This window comes from Schistocerca nitens, chromosome 1, assembly GCF_023898315.1.
Source record: "Schistocerca nitens isolate TAMUIC-IGC-003100 chromosome 1, iqSchNite1.1, whole genome shotgun sequence".
Lineage (NCBI taxonomy): Eukaryota > Metazoa > Arthropoda > Insecta > Orthoptera > Acrididae > Schistocerca > Schistocerca nitens.
In genome coordinates, this window is record NC_064614.1 from 492,406,071 (window position 1) to 492,432,563 (window position 26,493).

The 26,493-nt window shown below is 44.2% G+C and overlaps 1 protein-coding gene across 1 annotated transcript in view; it reads left to right on the forward strand.

Moving 5' to 3' along the window:
* The first annotated feature begins 6,415 nt into the window (after positions 1 to 6,415).
* LOC126252607 (failed axon connections) overlaps positions 6,416 to 26,493 on the forward strand; it is a 155,269-nt gene continuing 135,191 nt past the window's right edge. The window contains exon 1 of the mRNA XM_049953512.1: positions 6,416 to 6,867. Coding sequence (XP_049809469.1) covers positions 6,559 to 6,867 — 309 coding nt within the window. The 5' untranslated portion in view covers positions 6,416 to 6,558. The remainder of the gene's footprint in view (positions 6,868 to 26,493) is intronic.

Sequence of the window (26,493 nt, forward strand, 5' to 3'; positions counted from 1 at the left end):
ACACTTCGCATTTTAGCTATTGCTGACTCAGACAGAAATTTGACGTACCTCTTTAAAGCGCATCATTCTTCAATAAGCCTATTTGCACCAGAAGTATACAACGCTTCAGAATAAGAAATGAAAGTTTTCATTAAGGTTAGTCAGAAATAAGAATACAATTTTTATTTATATTTTCTTCTTGTTCACTAGCAGATGGAAACACATGTGATGAAGGTCACAACACAATCAAGTGTGATTCCGATTTCCGACCTCGTCTGCGAGAGCTTGCCAATTGTCCTTTTTCAGATTGCGATTTTTGTATACATTACTTTCAATGTCCCTTAGCTGCGGTAGTAGATGAATCACATTTTTGAAATTGGTAACTCTCTCGTTTGAGATAGATATATAATGTCCTGCAACAGTGCTACTTTCCATCCTCGGTTGATATCATCTGCAATCCCTTGACAGTACGTTCAGAACTAGCTGCAGTATGAGCAATATTGCCCGGCAATATAATAAAATTATCGTCTGTAGTAGCCACATTGCAGAAAAGTTGACAGTAACGCCAGATATTACCGTAAAATGTAGCCCATGTAAACGCACCTTCAGAAAAACAATAAATGCAGTAGTGGTAGATATAAAAATTTATGTAACGTAATAAAATGAATGTGAAACAGCGGACGAAAGGAAATCTAACCGAATGTTCAAATCAGAAAGGTATCGCTCTTCTCTAGATGCCAGCAAAGTCTTTTACCTGGTTCATCTAAAAAGGGTACAAGAAGCAACAGATTGTCGACTATGAGAAGAAAGGGCTGGCTTTTGAAGTGATAGATTATGCTATGAAGAAATACTTGTTCTGCGGATGGTAGTGGGACAATCTACAGAATACACTACACCCAAACACCGTTGCTTTTAAAAAAGTATTTGACAGTATACACCAAGAGTCACTGTGGAATGTTGTAAGTCTACATGTAATTCCTGAACAACTCATTCATGTTTTCAGAAACCTGTACCTAGATTCGAGCTTCAGGACAGAAGATGGGTTCATCCTTTCTTTAGCATTCTGACAGACGTCAGAAAAGGACGCACTTTGTCACCATTCCTTTTCATATTAGTAATACATTTCATAATGAGAAGAACTGTGGACAACTCCAACACTGACAAATTGGATTCACGGGCCCAGGTTTTCCTGTTGCCATCATTCTTCCAGAAGAAATCCCACAAAATTTACAGCTAATGGTTGCCACGGTGCATGGAATGTCCAATTCTGTAGGAAAAAATATTAATAAAACAAAAACAATGTGCATTAAAAGTGGGAATGTACACAACTGGCCATTAAAATTACTACACCACGAAGATGACATGCTACAGACGCGAAATTTAACCGACAGAAAGAAGATGCTGTAATATGCAAATGATTAGCTTTTCAGAGCATTCACACAAGGTTGGTGCCGGTGGCGACACCTATAACGTGCTGACATGAGGAACGTTTCCAACCGATTTCTCATACACAAACAGCAGTTGACTGGCGTTGCCTGGAGAAACGTTGTTGTGATGCCTCGTGTAAGGAGGAGAAATGCGTACCATCACGCTTCCGACTTTGATAAAGGTCGGATTGTAGCCTATCGCGATGCGGTTTATCGTATCGCGACATTGCTGCTCGCGTTGGTCGAGATCCAATGACTGTTAGGAGAATGTGGATCTGTGGGTTCAGGAGGGTAATACGGAACGCCGTGCTGGATCACAACGGCCTCATATCACTAGCAGTCGAGATGACAGGCATCTTATCCGCATGGCTGTAACGGATCGTGCAGCCACGTCTCGATCCCTGAGTCAACAGATGGGGACGTTTGCAAGACAACAACCATCTGCTCGAACAGTTCGACGACGTTTGCAGCAGCATGGACTATCATCTCGGAGACCATGGCTGCATTACAGACAGGAGTGCATTGCGATGGGTACTCAACGACGAACCTGGGTGCACGAATGGCAAAACGTCATTTTTTCGGATGAATCCAGGTTACGTTTACAGCATCATGATGGTCGTATCCGTGTTTGGCGACATCGCGGTGAACGCACATTGGAAGCGTGTATTCGTCATCGCCATACTGGCGTATCATGCAGCGTGATGGTAAGGGGTGCCACTGGTTACACGCCTGTCACCTCTTGTTCGCATTGACGGCGCTTTGAACAATGGACGCTACGTTTCAGATGTGTTACGACACGTGACTCTACCCTTCATTCGACCCCTGCGAAGCCCTACATTTCAGCAGGCTAATGCACGACCGCATGTTGCAGGTCCTGTACGGGCCTTCTGGATACAGAAAATGTTCGACTGCTGCCCTGCCCAGAGCAATCTCCAGATCTCTCACCAATTGTAAACGTCTGGTCAATGGTGGCCGAGCAACTGGCTTGTCACAATACGCCAGTCTCTACTCTTGATGAACTGTGGTATCGTGTTGAAGCTGCATGGGCAGCTGTACCTGTACACACCATCCAAGCTCTGTTTTACTCAATGCCCAGGCGTATCAGGGTCGTTATTGCGACCAGAGGTGGTTGTTCTGGGTACTAATTTCTCAGAATCTATGCACCCAAATTACTTGAAAATGTAATCACATGTCAGTTCTAGTATAATATATTTGTCCAATGAATACCCGTTTATTCTCTGCATTTCTTCTTGGTGTAGCAATTTTAATGGCCAGTAGTGTAACTACTCAAATTATAACGCAACAGAAGGTCCTACTAGAGGTTAATCAATTTCCGTATCTTAGCAGATTTATCTGTAGGAACGGGGACTTAGGGGCAGACATCACCAGCAGAAGTGGAAAATCATCTTGCAATGCGATCACGAATGCTATCCATATGGCAGACAATAAGTATGTCCGCAAAGCTTCTGCTGTACTCCATCATCCTATAGATGGCAGCATACGCATGTGGGACCCGGAAAATGTCAGCAAAATCGGCACACGAACCAGCGTTTTTTACCAAAGACGCTTGAGGGGAGTTTTAAAGATGTTACCGTGCATTATTGTGGAAGCCAATGGATGTATACGGAAGTAGGGAACGACCAAGTGACACCTAGACACGATATTTTGCTAAGGATCTTCAACGCGTGGACATGAACTGCAAGGACGCTGTAAAACTGGCACCTGATCGAGTTCGCTGGAGAAATCCTGTTGTCCGAAATACATCCGAGCACTGGAGGAACTAAATCTAAAGGCCCCTACACACGCATCGACGGACGGATGGACCATTTTTGTGGCAGCCTGCACCCGTCCCGACCGACTGCACTCTGCTATCACAGCGCCATCCTGTTGTGGTTTGTTTATCTTAAGTTAACTGATACACATGAAATGTGTTCGCAGTTGCGAAAACGGGCAACAATCAACTGTATAATGGAATGACGACAGTGAAAATTAGTGCCGGGCCGGGACTCGAACCCGGATTTCTCGCTTCTCGCCAACGGTCGCCTTACCATTTGGCTATCCGGGTACGATTCATGACCACATACAAACTTCCATATGTCGTCATCCAAGTGTCTACAACCTGTACTCGTACATCAGTTATGTATATTGCCGTACAGAGAAGATTGTTGTTGTTGTGGTCTTCAGTCCTGAGACTGCTTTGATGCAGCTCTCCATGCTACTCTATCCTGTGCAAGCTTCTTCATCTCCCAGTAACTACCGCAACCTACATCCTTCTGAATCTGCTTGGTGTATTCATCTCTTGGTCTCCCTCTACGATTTTTACCCTCCACGCTGCCCTCCAATACTAAATTGGTGATCCCTTGATGCCTCAGAACATGTCCTACCAACCGATCCCTTCTTCTAATCAAGTTGTGCCACAAACTTCTCTTCTCCCCAATCCTATTCAATACCTCCTCATTAGTTATGTGATCTACCCATCTAATCTTCAGCATTCTTCTGTAGCACCACATTTCAAAAGCTTCTATTATCTTCTTGTCCAAACTATTTATCGTCCATATTTCACTTCCATACATGGCTACACTCCATACAAACACTTTCAGAAACTACTTCCTGACATTTAAATCTATACTCGATGTTAACAAGAAGATATGTTACATGAAAGTCACTTGCCCGGTTTCAGCGGATAAATACGATATTGCAATGCTTTTGTTATTCTGAATTACGATGCAAAGTTCCTTCGGACATGCATGCATGGCATCGTAATTCGGAATAACACAAGCATTGCATTATCGTATAAATTCATCGAGTTTATGTTTCACGACGTTCTACATGGCTTTAAAATGTTCAAATGTGTGTGAATTCCTAAGCGACCCAACTGCTGAGGTCATCGGGCCCTATACTTACACACTACTTAAACTAACCTAAACTAACTTATGCTGAGAACGACACACACACCCATGCCCAAGCCAGGCCTCGAACCTCCGGCGGGAGGGGCCGCGCATATTTGGCTATACAGAGAAATAAATATCGGCATTTTCGTTCTATGTTTTAGAGGTAACAAGGCCAAGAAAGCCGAGAGAAAGATGTGGCCAAAGAAGTGGCTAATGCACAGAAAGAAATTCACCCACCTCTGTTACTTAGAGAGCTGGGAGCCGGTGAGCTTCGTAATTATCTGAGAAAGGATGAAACATGTATTTCAGAACTTCTAAACATCATTAAAACTTTCGTAACGAAAAAGTATACAATCATGAGAGAAACTGTAAGCTGCGACAAGAGGCTGTTGGCTACAATACCAACACAGTTTCTAGTCACTGGCAGAAGTTAAGAGGATCTCAAATTCACTGTTGCTATATCCCCAGAATTATTTCCTAAAATGATCCCTGAAACCTGCAGCGTGATTTATACTTTCCTGAGAAAATACATCACGGTAAAGCAAAATAAATGAAACAAAAGATGTTCATACTAAAATTATTAGTATCTTTATGTATCTAGCATAAAAGATGCTGTTGTAAATTTAAGAAATTCATTTCAGATGAGTAGAAGAAAGATACAAATTTTGGCGGTGCACATCACCTAACAAATATGCAACAGCGGTTAGAACTGTTTAAAAAAAAATCCAATACCTTACTCTTCTTGGATATGTGCTCGACTTTTCTTTACACTTGTACCAATGAATCAAGTATATTTTACGAATAAACGTCTATAGACCGTCTATATTTCGGTTTTTATGTTTTAACTGATACTTATCAGAATTAGATTTCATTTCTGATAAGTTTCGGAAATAAAACCTAAAATCTGAAATACAGTGCAAATGTATCACTCTGAAGTAAGAGACCCGGAAAGGAAACAAACTAGTCGAAAGTCATAAGCGAAAACCATTGTGATACCTCTGACTGGAATACATGTACTGGTGCTGTTGTTTGCTTAGATTGTATGCTTTCAGAGGTGGTAGTATGGACAAATTCAAGGAAAAAATGTCCAGCAAACGTGGACTCAAAAATGCCTAAATGAGGAGCTATGAGTACTTGTTTATCTTCGTTAATGCGAAACATGACTCCTCTATTGAAAAAGTGCTCATAGCTTTTAAGGTATGCATTTTTTGTTTTGGTCTGTCCTACATCTTTTATGCTACATACATGAATAAATTAATGTCGTTTTCATTAACGGCTTCTGTTTTACGTATTTTACTTTACCAATATGTATTTCCGCAGGCAACTATAAACCAAGTTATAGATTTCAGGTATCGCTTTAATTGTGAGGATGCAACAGCACTGAATCTGAGGAACTCTTTACTTCCGCCAGTGGCTAGAAATCATAATGTAGCTAACAGCCTCTCCTTGCAGCTTACAGCCCCTCTCGTGACTGTATTTATCTTTCGTTAAGAATGGTTTGATGTACAGCAGTTCCGAAATTCGTGATTCGTCCATTCTTAGATAATTTCGAAAGTCGTCGGCTCCCAGCTCCTTAAGTAACATAACGTGGGTAACTTTCTTTCCTTGCATTAGCCACTTCCTTGTCCACTGGTTTCTCTCGGCTTTTTTTGCCTTTTTACCTCTAACGCAGCCAAGGGAAACTCCCATTTTTGTTTTTGTGTCAAACTAAGCGGGGTCTCGTAGAACATAAACAGAATGAACTTAAGATGGATGAATCAGGGCGGTGCTGTAATCGCTGAGTGCAGTCGGTTGGAATGTGTGCAGGCTGCCACGAAGCTAGTCGGTCTGTCAGCCGATAAACTGGTGTGTATGTGTAGGGGCCTTACGAAATAAAATCGTTAGCGATGCGAATATTCCAAGAATTGGCCGGAATGCGCCTTAGGGCTGCTAGGGCAGCCGACAAGCCCTATGCCGCGACAGGCGGGGTGGCAGGCGTGTAGCCGGCAGCACGGGCGGGGCCGTGCCCAGACTTCCGGTGCGCGTACACCGGCGTTCGGCTGTTTCCGCCTGACGTCACGGCCGCTCGGCGCGCGCTCGGGCGAGCGTCGCGGGCCCGGCGGCTTTGCGCTCAGTGCTCGAGCCGCCCCGCTCACAACGACAAAGTGGTGGACACGCAGCGCAGCGGAGCACCGTCCAGCAAGCAGGCAGCGAGCCAGCAGTTGTCGCAGCGAAGCGCGCAGCCCCAGCGTTCCACCACGGTAGCCGCAGGAAGCCCCGTGATGGCGAGCGACGAGAACAAGGCCCCCGCGGACACCACGGGCGAAAAGGAGCAGCAGGACAAACCGGAGAAGCAGGAGACGGGGGCGGCCGACTCGAACAAGCAGGCCGAGCAGCAGCAGCAGCAAGAGTCTGCTGGCCAACAGACGGCGCCGGCGCCCGCCAAGCCCGCGCCCGCGGTGCACAAGGCCAACTTCGAGAAGGACGTTGTCTACCTGTACCAGTTCTCCCGCACGCCGCTCATCCCTTCGCTGTCGCCCTACTGCCTCAAAGTAGAGACGTGGCTGCGGCTCGCCGGAATCAAATACGAGGTGAGTTGCCACCGCTTCATGCGCCGTAGCGATCCGGAAAACTTTACTTCATTTTGCAGTTCTGTTTAATGGTCTCCTGGTGTAGCTGAGTGGTACTGAATGTAAACTAAAATTCCAGAAATATCGGATTGTGCGTCATCCTATAAAAGATGACGCACTTCATTAGTAATTTGCAGTATAGCCAGTTAGATCTTCAGTCCTGATTTATAACACATAGGACTCAGGATCCGAAGACTAATTTTATCTACCCTGTCAGTCGTGTGTCTCCGGTTCCGGAATGGCTACATTCAATTTCGTCTTCCAGTGTCCCATCCACTGATGGAACGGGAAGAACCCTGTGAGGTGATACTGTCACAGATCAGTGGCTTGCAGAATGCATGTGCCCTCCCCTATCCTCTTCAGTTAATTTTTACTTTCTTTAAACGCCCCGCAGTGGTACTATTAATGCAGCTTGTTTGACAAAGACGCCTGTTTTGAGACCTCAGATTTTTTTCTTCCTTCGAATCTGTGCTTAAGCGGCCATTCGCTGTCCACCTGAGGGCTTGGCGACCGGTAGCTCTCATCAGTGCTAGTGGAATGTTTCATTGGTACAAAGTTTCAACTAGTGTATTGAAAGAAGCTGGATGAAGAAATTCTGCCATGCAGATGAAGATGCTTATTTGAAATTTTTTTGTCACATTAGCTGCCGCACAGCACGAAATTGTATTTATTTTTCTTACCAGAACAGTAGATACCGTATTTGGAAATCCTAGTAAGTTCTACTGCTTTGTTTTGCAGCCTTAATTTTTGTGGTCGAAAATGATTTTAAACGTTGGATAGATCGGATGTGACAATCAGTTGACACTGACGATCAGATTTACTGCTCAAGACTTCATCCACTCTTTGTTCAACATTTTCATATGTCTAGACCCTCAACTAAAGGAGCTTGTTTATTAGTTAGCCGAGAGCTGCATGTAATGTTCAGCACTTGTAAACATACGTGCTGTCGACGCCGAGCGCCTGCGAGATGCAGTGGTGGCAACCAGTATGACAGCCCGTTTGGGGGAAGAGGAACAATCGCGTGAACTGGGGAGCTCTTCCACTTCGGACCACTGCGAGCACGTCGAATAGGGCAGTTGATACGGGTCTTGCACTAGCCGGCTTGTGCGGTCAGAGCGCGTGCTAACGTTTGCGTGCAACACACTGCCCCATAACTGAAGTTACTGTTAGTCAACACATAAGCTCGCGTCGTTCGGATGTTTGGAGGAGAAATAGCGGATAATACGCATGTGGCACGCAGTGTGGAGCGGGCTTTTAAAATTGCGTGGAATTTCAGCGACTCAAGTGTATTTTATTGAGCTGTATTTGTCTTTGATGCACTTCGATCCAAACGAGTGAAGTTATCGCTTTGAATCGAAATTTAGAACCCAGCAGCGGCAGCCGTTAGTAGATAACAAGTTTGTAGTTTTATGTGAAAGTACTTATATCAAAATTGGGTTACAGGTCTGTTCGTAGCTGGTCATGGAATTATGTAGTTATAGGGATCCAAAGTAGTCATGTGAACTAGGTATTTAAAATCTTCAGTGGATCATACGGGCGAGTTTTCCCGGCTGGAACTATCATAGTTCCATACTGTCTGATTGTTAGCTGCTCAATCACAGCGTATTTGAAGTTTCCTGCTGTTCAGTCTCGGGTTTTGAAAACACTAAAGGCCCGTATGAATACGTCCTACTTGAAGGTATAATAAAGATTACGCGTGAGGTAATGGGAGGGATAACAAGCGGTGTAAAGTTTCAGATGGTTTTTGAAAGCCGTGAAGATGTAATTATATCTATTCCAAATAATCTTGTTCATTGTAAATTCCTGGGCGTGGCTTGCAACATACGGTACACAAATATGTCAAAGCATTGAATATTTGATAATTACATGGTCAACGTTCGTCTGTTAAGTCATTTCAATTAGTAATTTCCACCTTGGAATAAATACCTCGATTTAGTGGCAATGATGTGCCGTTCCGGCCGGTGACAGATTCCTCGGGCCATGTTAGAACCGGTACTGGGTTGGCCGCGTCCTATAGGGGACTTGCCTCCCTGTAACCGATGCGCTTGACCTCGAGATCGATCTACATGCTCGGCTGAGTCATTTGGAATGCCACGGACAGCGATACGTCACTTCTGACAAGTGGCATACCCTCTCAGGGTTGTTGAAGTTCCCACTTGCTGTGGGGTGATAACTAAGAATACTTTGTAAACCAAGAGATATAGTTTCACTAATCACGTGTAACAGTTATTTGGTTGTCTATTTTGAGGCGAATGTTTTTTTGATACATGTATACTTCGTGAAGTAGAAATTTCAGCGTGTGGAAGAGGGAAATGTTCTTCCGCTAAGTGTTGAAACTAATTCACTGTATTCAGAAACTTTTTTCTTCTAGCGTATATGTAGATATGGTTTGTCAGCGCGGAGCTTTACAGCAGCTGCAATATTAGATTAAGACTTTATATTGTACTCTAGATTTTTCCAAAGTTTTGAGGAACGTATTTGCTTGATGGCAACTTACGCTGAATACTTCTCGGCCACACAAGATTCATATAGTCGCTTATGGATAAATACGTTGCTCAGAATTTATTTCCGGTTGGACCTGGGAATAATTTGGCTGTCACTTGTCTGGGTTTTTTTTGTATGTAAAAGTCACGGTTGCGTCGTGTTTCGAATGGTACAAAAAGCCTCGGCAGACAAACTTTGCTATGATACCGAAAGACAAGGCCTTTATTAGGATCGATAACCGAGCGACTAAATTTGAGTTTTCCGAAGTTCCTCCAAATCATCTCAGCTGAATGGAATACCGCAATCTGTCAAAGCCCATAGGCGATTCACTTCCTTGGGCATTGTTGCTAATGCCATGTTCGTAAGGAAGTGAACGCCACTAAGTAGTGTATTTCTGTACTTACCGATGTAAATTCTGGCTTAGATGTTTCAGCAACATATTTGGCACGATAAACCTTACCAGTTCGGTCCAATTTAGTACTGGCATACTGACGTAATTTCAGGAAGTATTTCAGAAGAGCAGGGTTGAAAGATCTTCACTACCATGTAGATTAGTTTCCCGTACTTCTACGACGCTTCGGTTCCTCTAAGCCGTTGTCTAAGGGCGCGGCCGATTTCTTGTTTCATCCTTAGCCAGTCACATCTCATTCTGTATCCAACAGCTTCGTCCCTCAGTCTTCCTACATTCTCAATAACCTCTCAACCAGGAGGAAGACTACAAATTGGTGTAATATGAATTCTTACAGGACAAAATCATGTATGGTGGATTCAATTTAGGAAACTATGATCATACAATAGCTAGCCTGTGGACGAAACGTGCAAAAAGCGCAACTAAAAATAACGATGTGAGGTCCTCAATCTGATCTTCCTAAGTGATGGGAACATTGGGCCACTGTACTTTGATACCATTTAGATTTGCAGTGACGGCCCCGAACAAGTTTTCACTCTCTAAAGGGGTGTAATTTCCCCCTTCCCCTAGTATAAAGGACAAATGAAGCAAGTAAAGACCCAAGAAAATTTGCAATACATCAGCTTCATTTTCAAGGCCGTTCCGTTATTTCTGTTCATTAAATCACAAAAAAGTTGCGACTGGTCACTCGTAAAGTTTTTAGAGTTAAGGGCTATAATCAGAGCTAGTTTAAGGAAAAGCAAGTGGCATCTTAGCAGAGTTAAAAAAAAAAGATACTCGGACGTATCGTATTCTCCTTGTATCTTAAAATGTGAATAGCCTCAATATATTAATTTTTGCTTCGTTTCCGAAGTCCTCTAATCGATATCTTCCGAAGTCAAATGTTTCACTGGAAACTCAGATCTCCAACGCACCTAGAATAAGTTTCCATACATTCTCATGTAAATAGACAATGGCCAGTTACTTGCCGAAATTTGTTCATCCCGGGCATAGTACTCAATCCCTGAATTTAAAGCAGCCATATCACTAAATTCCATTAACTATCTTGGACTAAACTGAAATGAGCTGAGCTGGAACGTCTTGATAGATCAACTGGCGAAAGTTCTCTATCCCTTTTGAAGCATGAATCATTCAGATGAGTCACTGTTTAGATTCCCGGTAAATAAATCGTCGAACAAAAATCTTACACAAGATTGCAGCCAACTTGGAGTTTGATATTACGAACCAAAATGGAAATATTGAGTCTAGACAGGTTCTGCCATTAATGCTCCTCGTTAGCCACAAAATTTATGCCGACCCTCTGGTGTCTAGATTCACCCTTGACTACTTGGAGCATCAGAAGGTTCTCGCTCAGAAGCTTGACGTTGATGAACGCGGTCTTTAAAATGTGTTAGAGCCGCCTTAAGAGAAAGCGGCGGGATAGACGCGAGGCGGCTTCGGGACAGATCCTCGTAGCGCGCGGAAGCTCCTTCTTAGCCCAGTGTTCAGCACTCCACGCGCTGGAGGGCAGAGCTGCTGCACTGGACATCTAAAGCGGTCACGACCTGCCCAAGACAATGGGGCTGTTCGGGAAGCAGGGCGATGTTGCGCCTGAGGAAGGCTCTCGCTTCCAGCTGCATCTGAAGTTTGCTTGGCCACTGTAAACATTGCTATTGCAGTTACTTAATGTCTAGAATGTTTCACTCTTTCCACGCTGGGTAGGAAGAGATTTCACAGGTTTGCTACCAGATTCTAAAAATTATCAAATAACATTACTGCGTGATACAGGTGAAACGCACGTAGCGGCAACAATTTTGCCACTTTTTTACTCAGATTGTAGGCGACGGCCTTGCCGCAGTGTATACACCGGTTCCCGTGTGATCACCGAAGGGCTATCAGGCGTGGTCGGCACTTGGATGGGTGACCATCCTGGCCGCAATGTGCTGCCATTTTTCGGGTGTACTCAGCCTTGTGATGCCAATTTAGGAGCTACTCGACCGAATAGTAGCGGCTTCGGTCAAGAATACCATCATAACGACGAGAGCGGTGTGCTGACCCCACGCCCCTCCTATCCGCATCCTCCACTTAGGATGACACGGCGGTCGCATGGTCCCGGTAGGCCACTTGTGGCCTGAAGACGGAGTGCTTTTACTCGGATTGTTTTGCCTCAAGGGGCAGAATAGCCACTGTTCAAAGCTGGTATCAGAAAAATTCCAGATGGTCATTCGGAATCGAACCTGGGACCTCACATCAGTAACCAGCCAATAACAGTACCCTTATCACTAAGCGGTCTCATGGGAAACGTAATTGAGCTAATTCACCTGTCAAAAGAAAAGGCCGTAGTTTTATCTAGCTGACTCATTGCAGGAAACACAATGAATCAGCTATATAAAATGTCTACTTATGGTAGAGATGAATATCAAAACTTACTGAAAGCAGCAGCTGGAATGACTGCATTTATTTTGTCACTTTGCCAAAGAATGTGGAGTCAGTGAAATAAGGCGAGCTGATAAGCTATTGTGTTCACGATTTCTAGAAGTGACTCATGTGAAGTACAGCGAATGCAGCAGTTATCTGCACCACAGAAGATATCAGATTCGAAGTAAAGATAAATATGAAACTGGTTTATAGTGAACGTAAATGATAGTTTACGCGTCGATGGTACATAAAGAATACTGAGAAACTTCGTGATGTTGCGATAAAGAAGTCAGAAATTTTCGGCCTCTGTGAAGTGTGTTAATTCTTGTAACCAGTTTTATCAGCGCGAATTCATCGAAACTGGGCGAGAGAAAAAAGTTCTCTGAAATAAAACACGGTATTTTGTATGTATACGCAAATTGGAACTGGCTTTGTCTGTGGTTCAGTTTCATGTTTCACCTGTCCGCGATTTGGCAATGTGAAATAAGCCATGTTGCACTGAGTCGGAGTCGGCGTTGATCTGCAGATCACACAAGTAGCTGGGTTACTTCAGAGGTCGGAGGTAGGCTACGGTGAAACACCACCAACGCCTAGTACGTGCAGTGTTTAAATGAGCGTTGAGGTTGTTGACGGCTCTTTTAACGAGCTAACTATTAGGGGAATCTTAAGGGTAGGTTTGTGATAAAGCTTCAGAAGGAATACGCAAGAATAAATTCATAACTCTTCTTAAATTACTGTTTCAATTTTGGCGTAAAACGTGATTTAAACATTTAGCGTTTACCTAAGATCGTAATTGGTGTAAGATTCACTGAGAGTTAGGATTCGACTCGTTAAATATCACAGAAAGGATTCGACTGAGACTAAGCGTGTTGGCTGTGACCGTGATGAATGTCTTTGCCATCGAACGGTGCTCCGGTGACAGCGGGCCATTGTGAGGGATAACGGTACGAGCTCTGCCTGCGCAGCTGGAGTTCCGTGGACCGTGGCTAAGGTCTGGCTAGCGGCCCGCCTTGGGATTCTGTTCCACAGAAATTAAGAAGCTACCAAGTACAGGGTAAGAAACGAACTTTTATTTCAGATGTTGCACGGAAATGGCACACTCCACGTATGCAGCAAAGAAAGGCTGAAATTATCCTTAGTCTTATCATTCGAACCTTTGTATACTGAACAAGAGTAAATGTGGTTCATTTTTATGGGTAATCCATTCGTTTGTACTGATCTATGCATAATGAGATGGTGGCAGGAGCATATCAGCGAAAAGTGGGTGTAGTAGCAACGACTAAAATCTGACCACTGACACAACCACTGTTACTTAAAATTAAGGTAGTAAAAATCTGCTGTACAACGGCAACGTAAATTACACTTCAAAGTAGACCAGATATAATTAACCACGAAATGCAGCAGTTCGGACTGTATTACGCTATAAAACTTCCATAAAAAACGCATTATAGAATGTTCTGGGGCATTATTCATGGCTCTAGCTGTACTTTGGCCCATAGTGGGTAGGATAATGTAACAGTGGAGGGTGAACGTTGAAGAAAACTATGCCTGGTATAGCGCTATAATATTCATGCTAGACGTTGGGTTTGAGGACAGCTTTCTCGTTCACATGTGCAGCCGATTTTATGAAAAAGCTTGTATTAGTCCCGCTGTTGCTGCGTGGATGAGTTGTTGGCCGAGAAGTTTAATAAATTTTTAGGCTGTTATTGCATGCTTGTAGAGTTTTTCATCGTTTTTTTGTGATCAGTGCTAGCCAACGTCTGCACTTGGGAATATAGCGTTATAAAGTTAGGTGTTCAGTGATTTAGTATATCGGTTTCCATACTACGTGACATGTTTCGTTCTTATTTTGCATAATATGTAGTTTCTTTTGATCGGAGATAATGTTTCGAAATGTTTTAGATGTTATTTGGCAAGGTGTTGTAGGACTTAATATTTCAAGAAATATTCTACTGATTACTGCAAACCTGGAAAACCCTGTAACTCACCAGACGTATTAAATAAAGGTACACAAATTAACCCCCAATAAGTTTTCCGAAGTAAGAGGTAGGCCATATCTGAATACATTCATTAAAGTCGAAAGAGTATAAACGATAGCTTGAACGTTCGCATGCTAGCAACTTAATGGCAAATATTTAAGTACAGAATGTTGCACTGAGCTAAATCTGAAGTCACAGCGAATGTTATGCAAGGTAAATGTTGGGAGTGTTGCACTTCGTGTAGCAGTCACTTGGCCACAGAGCAAAAAAGAACATGATAGGTTGGCAGGAAGACTCTATTCCAGTTCATGTCATGTATTTTTTCGCCAGTCTTGAATTAAATCAGTATTTGCTGAGCGGGGGAGGGTGGTTACCATGTACTTGTCAGTTTGTTCGTTCCGTACTAGGTGCAACTGTCTCAGCTTGTTGAAAAATTTAATGAAGTATCACTTCTCAGGTCTTACATTCCCAACAACATGGTTCAGCTCTGCTCTGTGACTGGCTAGGTTTTATTGTTGAATTCTGAAGCAGCTCATGTCGAACGTGGAATACCTTCCTGACACAAGGGTGTCGGCCGAGATAGAGGCTCACGTGTGCGCTGGGGTGGTGCTGGCGAAAGTGTCTATCGTCGGGGTCTCACACCGGAAGTAATCGCGTTTTTGGCCCTTCCTTCCTGCTTCGTCCCCTTGTCTTGAGGACAGGACGCCACTTCGAGGCTATATTAGGCACACTGAAGGGTGCCCAGAAATTCCGCGCCCTCTTGCTGCCGAGTACGAAAATAGCACTTCCAGTCCTCAAACTACCCGGCAGTTCTGGTACGACCGTGGTATGACTATGAATCTTCCAAAACGCCCTCGCTTTCAATCATCGGACACATGTACTTTAAGATTATGGTAATTGTGGCTGTTTTTGAGTGCAGTGCAGAAATTGAGGGCGTACAGAAATGCCCAACCAAACCCCTCTGGAACACAAGAGACGTTGTGAGTTACAAACTTAACATTAAACGTTCAGCGAGCAAACGCCCATGACGCCAAGAAGTTTGCGTCATCCATAAATGACCGTGATGAAGAAACTAGAGAAGTAGTGATACAGAGGGATATCGACAGCCTTTCTGTTCATACACCATCCGCGCATGGAACAGCAAGGGGTAGATTATCCTATTACTTAATTTACATCCCGCTTCACATTACATGAGTGTGAATGATTACTAGGGTATTTGTAAGTGATGAACCTGCAGTAGTGGTGTTTCTTAAACTTATTTATCTCTTACTTTTTGTCCCTTTCTGTATACCTGTGTCCTGCACGAAGTGATACTCCCAGGTTTGGTCTGTTTGATTTCTCCAGCGCAGTTACGTTCCGCGAAAGGTCGTAATGTTTCGAATGGCTCTGAGCACTATGGGACTTAACATCTGAGGTCATCAGCCCCCTAGAACTTAGAACTACTTAAATCTAACTAACCTAAGGACATCAAAAACATCCATGCCCTAGGCAGGATTCGAACCTGCGACCGTAGCGGTCGCGCGGTTCCAGACAGAAGCGCCTAGAAAGGCAGTAAGAACGCGCCTCACTGGACGTGTAATGAAGTAACATTGCACGCTAATTACAGGTTGCCTCCTAGGGTGTATTGTAAAATGGCTCAACTGCAATGAGATCGTTTGGGACCGGCTGGTACGTTTATCCTTACGTGAGCCATCTTCATATCGTAAAATTATGCCTCATTTTGAGATGGATCAATATTCGAACAATACATCAGAAATATGTCCATAATGATACAGTCGATGGAACACTGCATCCGCCGAATTCTGGAACACTGTATCCCATGTCTGGGTAGTACGCCTATGTAAGCACTGTTCAGGCACGGAGTTCCACATAGATAAAGCACTCGGGTGGCTGGAATCCCGTGGCCGCCCCTTGTTAAGTCCAATAGCGTCATCATGAGTAATTTCCTGCGGCAGTTAGTGCCGGCCCGAGGAAGAGGATTAATTACGGCGCCAGGCAGTGGCGGCTGCTTAAGTATTCATAGCGTCAGGCGGAGAGAGAGAGAGAGAGAGAGAGAGAGAGAGAGAGAGAGAGAGAGAGAGAGACAGGGGTCTGGTCGGCAAGGGAAGGCGAACAGAAGGGAAGATAGCGATTTTGTAAATAGCTGCGTTCTTGAGTCCACGGAAAAGCTACTGTATACCACAAGAGTTGGTATGTAGAACATCCACAACTGAGAATAGAGATGTGCTTAAGTCACACTAATTATGTATTCAAACAACGGATTTCGGGATATTAAAATCTCATCTTCAGGTGTATGAAATTGTATAGTAACACAAAACATGCGGTCGAGCAAGTTAGTGTATAAGAGCTCCAAATAACTGCATGTTGACGGAAACTGTCCGTCGGGCAGCCGCACGTTATGAATGCCAACTTCTGATTGGCCCGACCGCTTGTTATGCATTACCAAATACACTACTGGCCATTAAAATTGCTACACCAAGAAGAAATGCAGATGATAAACGGATATTCATTGGACAAATATTTTATACTAGAACCGACATGTGATCAAATTTTCACGCAATTTGGGTGCATAGATCCTGAGAAATCAGTACCCAGAACCACCTCTGGCCGTAATAACGGCCTTGATACGCCTGGGCATTGTCAGAGCTTGGATGGCGTGTACAGGTACAGTTGCCCATGCAGCTTCAACATGATACCACAGTTCATCAAGAGTAGTAACTAGCATATTGTTATGAGCCAGTTGCTCGGCCACCATTGACAAGACTTTTTCAATTGGTGAGTGATCTGGAGAATGTTGGTGAGATCTGGAGAATGTGCTGGCCAGAGCAGCAGTCGAACATTTCCTGTATCCAGAAAGGCCCGTACAGGACCTGCAACATGCGGTCGTGCATTATCCTGCGGAAATGTAGGGTTTCGAAGGAATCGAATGAAGGGTAGAGCCACGGGTCGTAACACATCTGAAACGTAACGTACACTGTTCAAAGCGCCGTCAATGCGAACAAGAGGTGACAGGCGTGTAACCAGTGGCACTCCATACCATCACGCCGGGTGGTACGCCAGTATGGCGATGACGAATACACGCTTCCAATGTGCGTTCACCGCGATGTCACCAAACGCAGATGCGACCATCATGATGCTGTCAACAGAACCTGGATTCATCCGAAAAAACGCCGTTTCGCCATACGTTCACCCAGGTTCGTCGTTGAGTACACCATCGCAGGCGCTCCTGTCTGTGATGCAGCGTCAAGGGTAACCGTCTCCGAGCTGATAGTCCATGCTGCTGCAAACGTCGTCGAACTGTTCGTGCAAATGGTTGTTGTCTTGCAAACGTCCCCATCTGTTGATTCAGGGATCGAGACGTGGCTGCACGATCCGTTGCAGCCATGCGGATAAGATGCCTGTCATCTACACTGCTAGTGATAAGAGGCCGTTGGGATCCAGCACGGCGTTCCGTATTACTCTCTTGAACCCGCCGGTTCCATGTTCTGCTAATAGTCATCGGGTCTCCACTAACGCGAGCAGCAATGTCGCGATACGATAAACCGCAATCGCGATAGGCTACAATCCAACCTTTATCGAAGTCGGAAACGTGATAGTACGCATTTCTCCTCCTTACACGAGGCATCACAACGACGTTTCACCAGGCAACGGCGGTCAACCGGTTGGAAACTTTCCTCATATCAGCACGTTGTGGGTGTCGCCACCGTCGCCAACCTTGTGTGAATGCACTGAAAAAATAATCATTTGCATATCACAGCATCTTCTTCCTGTCGGTAAAATTTCGCGTCTGTAGCACTTAGTGTTCTCATATATTTGTGAACCTGCTTCTAATATTCCGGTATTTAGATTTTTCAATAGCTGTCTGGTGTTGGGGTGGGGGGTAAGATTCCTTATCTCTCTGAACTGTGTGAACTACGTTCCGTGTATTTCTCGACTAAATCTTCGTGCGCTTTCCAGTGGAACTGTCACTGGCATGGTTCAGGCTTGGAAGTTTCCGTAGCAAAGACGGATCGGCAACGTGAGTTGGTACAGCGTAACCTGCAAGGGAAGCAGTCGGCAACCACGTGAGCGCATGCGGCAGGAGGGGCTGCTGGGAATGCCGTGGCGACACAGACACGGTGTTGCCGGAAATATCGGTGGCTGTATCTGCGGCCCGTTTTCCAGGGAAGGTATTTTAATGCGCGCGGCGTGTCTGTGGCAGCGCCCCGCAGATAGCCGGCTGCCCTGTCGTGCGGGCGGCCCACCCGGGCAGGCGCAGCGGGGCACGCGATACCAGGAAGGCGGGTCTGCCGTAATAGCTGCAGCTCGGCTACTGTCGGCTGGCATCGCACGTGCCGTCGCACGGGAAGTACCTCGACTCTAGCAGGCGAGTCTCTTGTACGTACGCGAATACGATCTCCCGTGGGCGAAGCAGTTGCTGACGCAATAAAGATAGATTAGGGGACGTACTGGGCAGTCATTTTTCCTTTGCTTAATATGCGATTCGGCTGACAAAACAAATTCGCTCATAATGCTTGTATTCTGCACCATGCTGTGTGCAGTAGCTTGCGGAGTATATTTCGTACATGAAAGTAATTTATCTGTGGCAAACACGCTGAAAATTTAGCGCCTAAAGAATGCCATCACGTTAATACGAGGGGCATTCTATAAGCGATGAAGTCGTGGCAATTGTCTTGTGGGACTCTAGAGGTTAGACTGCTATCTTCCCTCACTGTGCAGTGATAAACCCTGAAGTTTACGTGCTGACCTCAGGAAATTAAACGGGCATCAGCGTGTTAGTCGTTACAAAAAGTTTTAAACTTCTGCATCACAGAGAAAGGCCTCAAGTCTACGCACCCGACAGGAGCTGACAAAACTTCATTGGACTGTTCCTCATGCACCCTGCATCCCGGATCTCGTACCTTCTGACTTCGGCATGTTTCGACGTTAGCTCAGACGTAAAGTAGTGAGATACCATGCAGGCATACAGGCCCTCGCAGTAAGATTTCATAAGGCCGCCGCTTGGAACGGAGGTTGTTCAAATATAGGGTTTTTTTGTCAAGAGTGGGAATAATGATACATTGGAATCCTGAAAAAGCAACCTTTCAGAAAAAATGTTGCAATGCTTATTGACTGCCCCTCGTATAGTTGTGCTCTACAGAAGATAGAGCGGTAGAATAACCGAAAGGCATTACTTGGACGGCCGAAGTATGAGATCTTACATAGAAAAGCTAGAGACAAGACCAAAACGATGGAGGTTGTACAAAAGCATCCGAAATAAGATCGTGATATGTTGCACCTGAAAAGATCAGCAATATACGGCATTACATGGATTTAGTAAACCACAAAAAGAAAAGGAATTGGCTACTCAAAACAAAATACCGTAAACTAAAATTTCTTCAAATAATACTGTGCATCCCGTCAGCAATCTAACAAATGTGGTTTCTATTAAGCATGGTGCTCGTGGATCCTTGTTGAGTGGCTAAAGCGTGTCAGTCTCAAGAGATGTTATGGTCCTCTTGGTTGTCGGCCTGAGAAATCGTGCTAGTAATGCAGTGTCTGAAACGTGACGTCATGAACATTAGTATTGAATTTTTTTGAAGAAACAATGTAGACTATTAAAATTTAAAAATATTTTTTCAGAAACATTTTGCCTAGCCTATTTAGAAGTTAGATTTGAAGATAGTTGGATTAACTACTGAAACGAGTGGCAGTGTTTTAATTTCGGCACTTGTACGCGATGTAGGCATTTAAAGGAATTCTGATAAGTTTTTTAAATCTTAAACTGTAAACTTCTCCCCACAACTGTTCCCGATGGTTCCCTGCTTTGCTTCATATTATCAACTGGGCGTCGCGGGGAGATTAAGCTACCACCTAAGAGATGTACCGAGACGACACAGTAATTCGGAAGAAAAATTTTCTTCTTTCTGGCCATGTTGGTATTGATATGGATCTAAAATACTTTCTATGAACATGAATTGACGTAAAAGAATGAGTACACACATTTTAAACGTATATTACAAACGAAACACGGAAGAGAGACTGCGTATGTCAAAGTTTAGGGTGGGGCTGTTCAGTTGGTCCCGGTGATCCTAAATGAGGTTAGTGTCAAAGTACAAACTAAACTAAAAACAAGACCAGTGCACGAAGATCACCCATTGCTAAAGGGTTGCCTTGTCTTCTTCAAACGGCTTCATTGGATGCGGTATGGAGGGACATGTAATCTGTACACCCCTCTCGTAGCAGTCAACTTCTCGAACTTTCGAACCGCTACTTAAGTACGTCCTCCTTCGGAGTCGCGAGAGTGTATGCACCCTTCCTGTTCTTCCATTTAGGAGAAATAGTTGGCAGAACAGGAAATGGAACTCTGTTCCTCCTCGTTCCACGCACGCCGACCGCTGAAATTCGGTGGATGACGCACATCAGCATGCAACTTTCAGTTGATGGTAACGAGTGAATAGCTTTCGACGACCCTCATAAAACCCCGGCATGCACTCTAGACGCACGTGCTCGTAAGTCGGGAAGAGTCGCGTTGTTGAGGCCCTTCCGTACAGTTAAGAGGGCTTGACCCTACTCTTAAAATCCACATTGTGGCGGTCCATTGCAGATCTGTTTTGGCGTCACGGCGTGTGTAGTTAAACAGCAGTGCTTACGGTAGCATGAAGGCAATATTTTAAGTGGAATGCATTATACTTCTGTCCAGCAGCATTAACTCTAAACATTCGCCTGACTAGGTGATATTACAAGTGCATGCTGGCTAGACAGTTCCTTTATCACGCTACGGTGTACCGACGGTAAATGTTATCAGCAGTTCTGGTTCGCGGTGTGATCGATCAAAGGTGCTTTTAAAGGAATACTTGACAGTTTAACACGAAAGATGTTACAACGGTGCTTTTGATGTCTGTACAGATTCTAAATCATTCTTTCTTGCTACCATGTTTTTGTATAGATATCGGACGTAGACCTGGTCTATTTTGAAGCACTGTTAGCATCCCCAAAGACTTAAGTTGGCTTCCCACAGGACAAGAATTTAAACGATGCGAAGCGTATGCGTGCCTGAAAATCGCATTATGTGATGACAAATTACTGTAGCGTGCTACGAAACACGATCCAATACTAAAGGTGTGACTTCATGATTAGTAAAATCATTCTTTAGATGCTGTGATTTTTTATGCGACGTAGTCAGTTTGACAGATCTCTGCATATTCAGTGAACAGCTACGATGAAAAATTAAACGTCACAGGCTAAACTGATCAGTCGCTATTTTGGAATACAGCTTAGAAAACTAGTGGCGTGATCGGTTGTTTCTGTATTAGAACTTCAAAGGGCATATACTCCTAGATTGCAAGAAATTTGACATACATGTCAAAGGCGCGTCATTTTTGGCATAATTTGTAACAAATGTCAGAAAACAAAGTCGGTTTCACGTCAGACTGATACATTACAGCAACAGCCAAACTGAAAATTAACTTTGTCGTAGCATATTTCTGGTCACTACTGTTCTACCATCTCTGGTGTTGGGTTACCACAGTCACTTGTGGTCGGTGACATTCGTTTCGTTGTCTTTTGTGCAACATGGTTTCTTAGTGACTGGAGCCATTCTCGCAAATGGTCAGAAGAGCAGGAAGAGTACAATGATACTGCGCAGTAAGCTCAATATTGCACGGAAATGTGCATATGTTACTTCTTAGTCATCAGCCTTCTGGCTAGTTTGATGCGGCCCGCCACGAATTCCTTTTCTGTGTCAGCATTTTCATCTCAGCAGCACTTCCAACTTGCGTCCTCAATTATCTGCTGGATGTATCCGTCAGTCTTCCTACAGTTTTTACCCTGTAGTAGAAGTTATTCCCTGATGTCTTCAGCACGTTCGAATCAACTGATACCCTCCGTGACGTTTTTAGGGATTTTCTTCAGATCTTTGAGTGTAGCTGATGGAGTTAATGCAGCTGTTTCAAGCGTATTAAATTAAGGACTCAGTTTTGGGCAATAACTACCATCGCTTAGGCCCATCGCGTCATGCAGATTTCGGACACACAAAACTCATCGAAATCTAAGATGCATAATGTACGCTTCACAATTAAAAATAAACGTAGCCTCATGGCAACAGATGTTATAATTGCCCGCTCACAGCCTGCATTTATCTACGCAATAGACCAGTCTGTCACCACATTCTGCTTTCCAGATGGTAGTATAGAAGCAAAATAAACGAATATTCTATGTTACCGCAAGTATGAGCTTATACACGTCATTACGAGTCAAAGCCAACTTTCGGTATGGGTAAACTGAGCTACCCCCAGTCTGCTGTTGGCGCGCTAGACGGGGGATCAAACTGCCGCTAGTGTGCGTTGCCAGATCTCGTTAGCGACAGCGTCCCGTGTGATAGTTTCTGACCGCTGGCCATCCACGCCAGAAATAACGTTCAGCGGCCTTCACTCCCCGTTTGAAGACAGTGTTAAGCCTTTTTTGCACAACTTGTTTTAATAGACTGCTTGTGGCAAGTGAGTCTACAGCAATGCCTTAGGCGCACTACTGCTGAATTGAACCTCCTATGAGTGAACCTTCTTGTTTACACGTCGGCGCTAAAATTGAGAGCTGCCTGCTGTGCAGTTCGGAATCCGAACGCAGAAACTGGGGTTCCTTTATGCTACAAATACAGTTACAGAATTACGAAAGTTGCAACGACAATATAGATCGTTAATGACCAAAGTAAAATCATAGCCACCTTAACCTAGGTCGTTTGGTAAATTTGCTAAAGTTGAATTGAAAGCGTAGGGAAAACATCGTTCGATCGTTCAGTTTTTCTCGACGCAATCCACACACATTTCATTAATGGACGTACGTATGTATATTCCACATCCCCTTCTAAAGGCAACCAAACTTGGTAAACATCTACTGTCTGGAAAAAAGTTTTGGGCGCAAAAATCTATCAAAGGGGTGAGCGTGAGGGTGAAACAGCAATGTAGCCATAACACCCGTACTTTGTTCAGTATGAGACGAGAGCACCAAGACTTGGAACATCTAATTTCAAACACAGCTTCAAATCTTTACGATACCTTTTCGCTCTGACGATTCCCACAAAATGATGAAAGGATAAACTTCTTAAATTTTCGCAGCTCATGCTACATGAAGCTTGACGTTTTAATTTTACTTTACTACTAACTGTATTCGTGACACACTCTGCAGACAGTATTCACATACGCCACTAAACATACCAGAAAAATTACATCAATGTACGACATTTAGTTCAGGCGTCATAAACATTAATCTGCGTGTAAATGAAATTGTAGGGCGAAATTCGCTGGACATACGGGTGAAAAGTGTACAAATACGCGTGAACTATGTTAAATGTGTGAAACATGACATGCGCGTATGTGAGGAAAGCCGCGGATAAAATGTTAATACTAAACCCCAGGAGCGATTTCAAACAGGGTACTCACATTAGTCACAATCTGCAAAGAAATACTGTAGGGGTAACAACCACAAGTATGATTTTGGGGTAAACGTGATAAAGTGGAAAGAAAAGGGAGGATGAAGAGATGGCAGGCAGCGAGGAGGAGAAAGGCACAGATAGGAGATGAAACAGAGAAAGAAGAGACTGGCACAGAGGGGGTCAGGAGGTAATGTACAGAGAGGGGGTGGTGGAGACGGACATTAGGTGGTGGGGTGGAGGTGGACACAGGAGAGAGGGTAGAGGGAGGAGACTTGGATAAAGGTAGAGATCAGTGGAAAGAAGGGAGGGGCTGGACTGATACTAGAAGATTGTAAAAAATAACCGGGCGATTCTGGGTTTCTCAGTATATAAGGGTACATAAAGTTGAACATGTAGAAGTCAGTAGATAGCATATTTGTACTTCGTCAGTGTAAAATAATCTCTAAAATTATTTCTGTTCAATAAATAGACTTTTCAACTGTTAATTTTCGTTAAGTTTTTACGTTCTAAAATGTGAACAGTGGAACTTCCGTGCTCTGGTAGAACAGAGTACAGAATCCTGGTGCAGTCTATGCTGTGTCACGGGAACAAACCAGAAAATAAAACAGTGTATTTAAAAAAGCGCAAAATCCATTACGAGAGCATGGCGAGAATGTTAAGCTGTGTGCACATTTCCAGTCTGCAGCAGACTCGAACTGCACTCAAGACAATTGTAGTGCACGACGCGCGCCTATCGTGTGTAGCTGATTTTGACCAGAAAGTCGCTCGTGTAAGACGGGCTTTGATGACAGAGCGTGGGTGGCGGGGTGCGCCCATTAGTCGTCAGCATTCGTTCCGCCTCCCCAAGGGGGAGGGGGCGTCGGGGCAATTAGCAGACAACAGGGGCCCACTTCCGCTCCACAAGTTCCCTTAGTCAGCGCAGAATGAAAACTCCTCACAGGTTGCTGTAAGAAGTGCTTGTCCGGTATGCTGTATGTATATCGTGCAGTTTCGATAACTTGGCTAAGGATCGAAATTAAATGGAGTAAATATTGCCTGTACGGTGTACGTAATGCATGGGATCCGTACCAGATAGGGTTGATAGAAGAGAGATCATCCAGCGGAGAGCAGCGCGCTTCGTTTCATGATCATTTAGTAATCGCGAAAGCGTTACGGAGACGATAAACTCCAATGGAAGACTCTGCAAGAGACGCTCAGTAGCTCGGTACGGGCTTTTGTAGAAGTTTCGAGAACATGCCTTCACTGAGGAGTCAAGCAGTATATTGCTCCCTCCTACGTATATCTCGCGAAGAGACCATGATAAAATCAGAGATTAGAGCCCACACAGGCATACCGACAATCTTTCTTTCCACGAACAATAAGAGACTGGAATAGAAGGGAGAACCGATGGAGGTACTCAAAGTACCCTCCGCCACACAGTCAGGTGGCTTGCGGAGTATGGATGTAGATGTAACTGTCGCAGCTCCGCCGTTACTCACTGTTCCAAGAAGTCAACGGATCATTCATTTAAAGTACGCCGCGTGCGTGGAGATAACTACACGTTATCACAGCTTGCATCTGTTGCGTCACTGGTGTGAATTCGGCTTCTCGCAACTCTTTGACTCATGCTATTACGCCTAACGCATGAGCTCGGCTTCTCGACACAGCTCCGGGAGTATTTACTCATCGTCCAACAACTGGTCTGGGAATTGTAACCTGTTTCTGCAGCTTAAAGCAGAGTGGCGTGACGCGCTCCTGTGGGTATGCATCACGCGAAAGGAATTCCGTGCCCTCCAAGGATTGCAGCAGTATAACATGGGTCGGTGTGACTGTGGTGGTTACTACACTCGACACCTCGACAGTAGTGACACAGGAAGCACGCGGTACAGTCATTGGACCGTTGGTACTGTAAAGACGTCACGTCAGGTTTTTCAGATCTATTTTCAAGCATCTAACGCTTTTTTATGCGAGCTGTTGTCATGTGCAGAAATAAACTCCTTGCTTACATTCGTTAATCGCAAAAGCTGAGGTTTAATTAGCTTCTGCGCGTTTGTCACCTGATACCGAGATTGATAAATCGTCAGAAACAGAGTAAATTTCGAACGTCAATATCTTGTCCCTGCCCAGAAACTAAAAATTATTAGACTGAAGACATTCGGATGCCATCGCTAGGCAAATATGTGGTCTTAATGTCAACTTGCCTCAAACACCCCCGTAATTTCGGTATAAATATATAGTAACGGAGGCAGACCGTCCGAAATAAGCTGTTAAAATCAAGCATTCATGGTGATGCAAAGAGGAACAAAGCACCGAAAAATAAATTACCCCGTAGAGTGAGCTAAATTTGCTAAGGATAGCCGAAGGTTCTCGAGGATGCCTTAAATTTCTTAAAGCAAATATATCTTGCTATTTTCTCTATTTCCATGAAGCGTTTGCGGGAGATCCTTAAATTCTGCGAGGTTTTGACATGTAGGCACGTTATTCCATACGTGTAGGGAGGGTGTAGTTCATTAAGACACTGTCAGGTTGTTCCTGTAGCATTGAAGGGCCAAACAGCAACAAGAAAAATTTTCGCTCTTCAGAAATATTGGCTTGTATCTAAACGCTTCGTACGCGATACGATGAAAAAGGATCAGTGTATTTAAGACCGAGAAGTGAGAAATATCGTTTCATTATCGGCCTAATGATACAACAGGAAACTATGAATAAAGGGTTTTGTGTGTCCGTTAGAGATTTGGTTTTGGCAGTCTGATCAGGGTTCAGATTTTCATGGTACATAGAGCCAACGCACTATTACTGTAGCGCCGAAGAAAGAGTACTATTTCGTTTTATGTGGTACGTTTCAAAAGCACTTAACTATTTTACTCTACGTGAAGTTCTAGCTTTGAATAAACGTGCTTGAAACGTGTGCTGAATCTTCGGGCTTAATG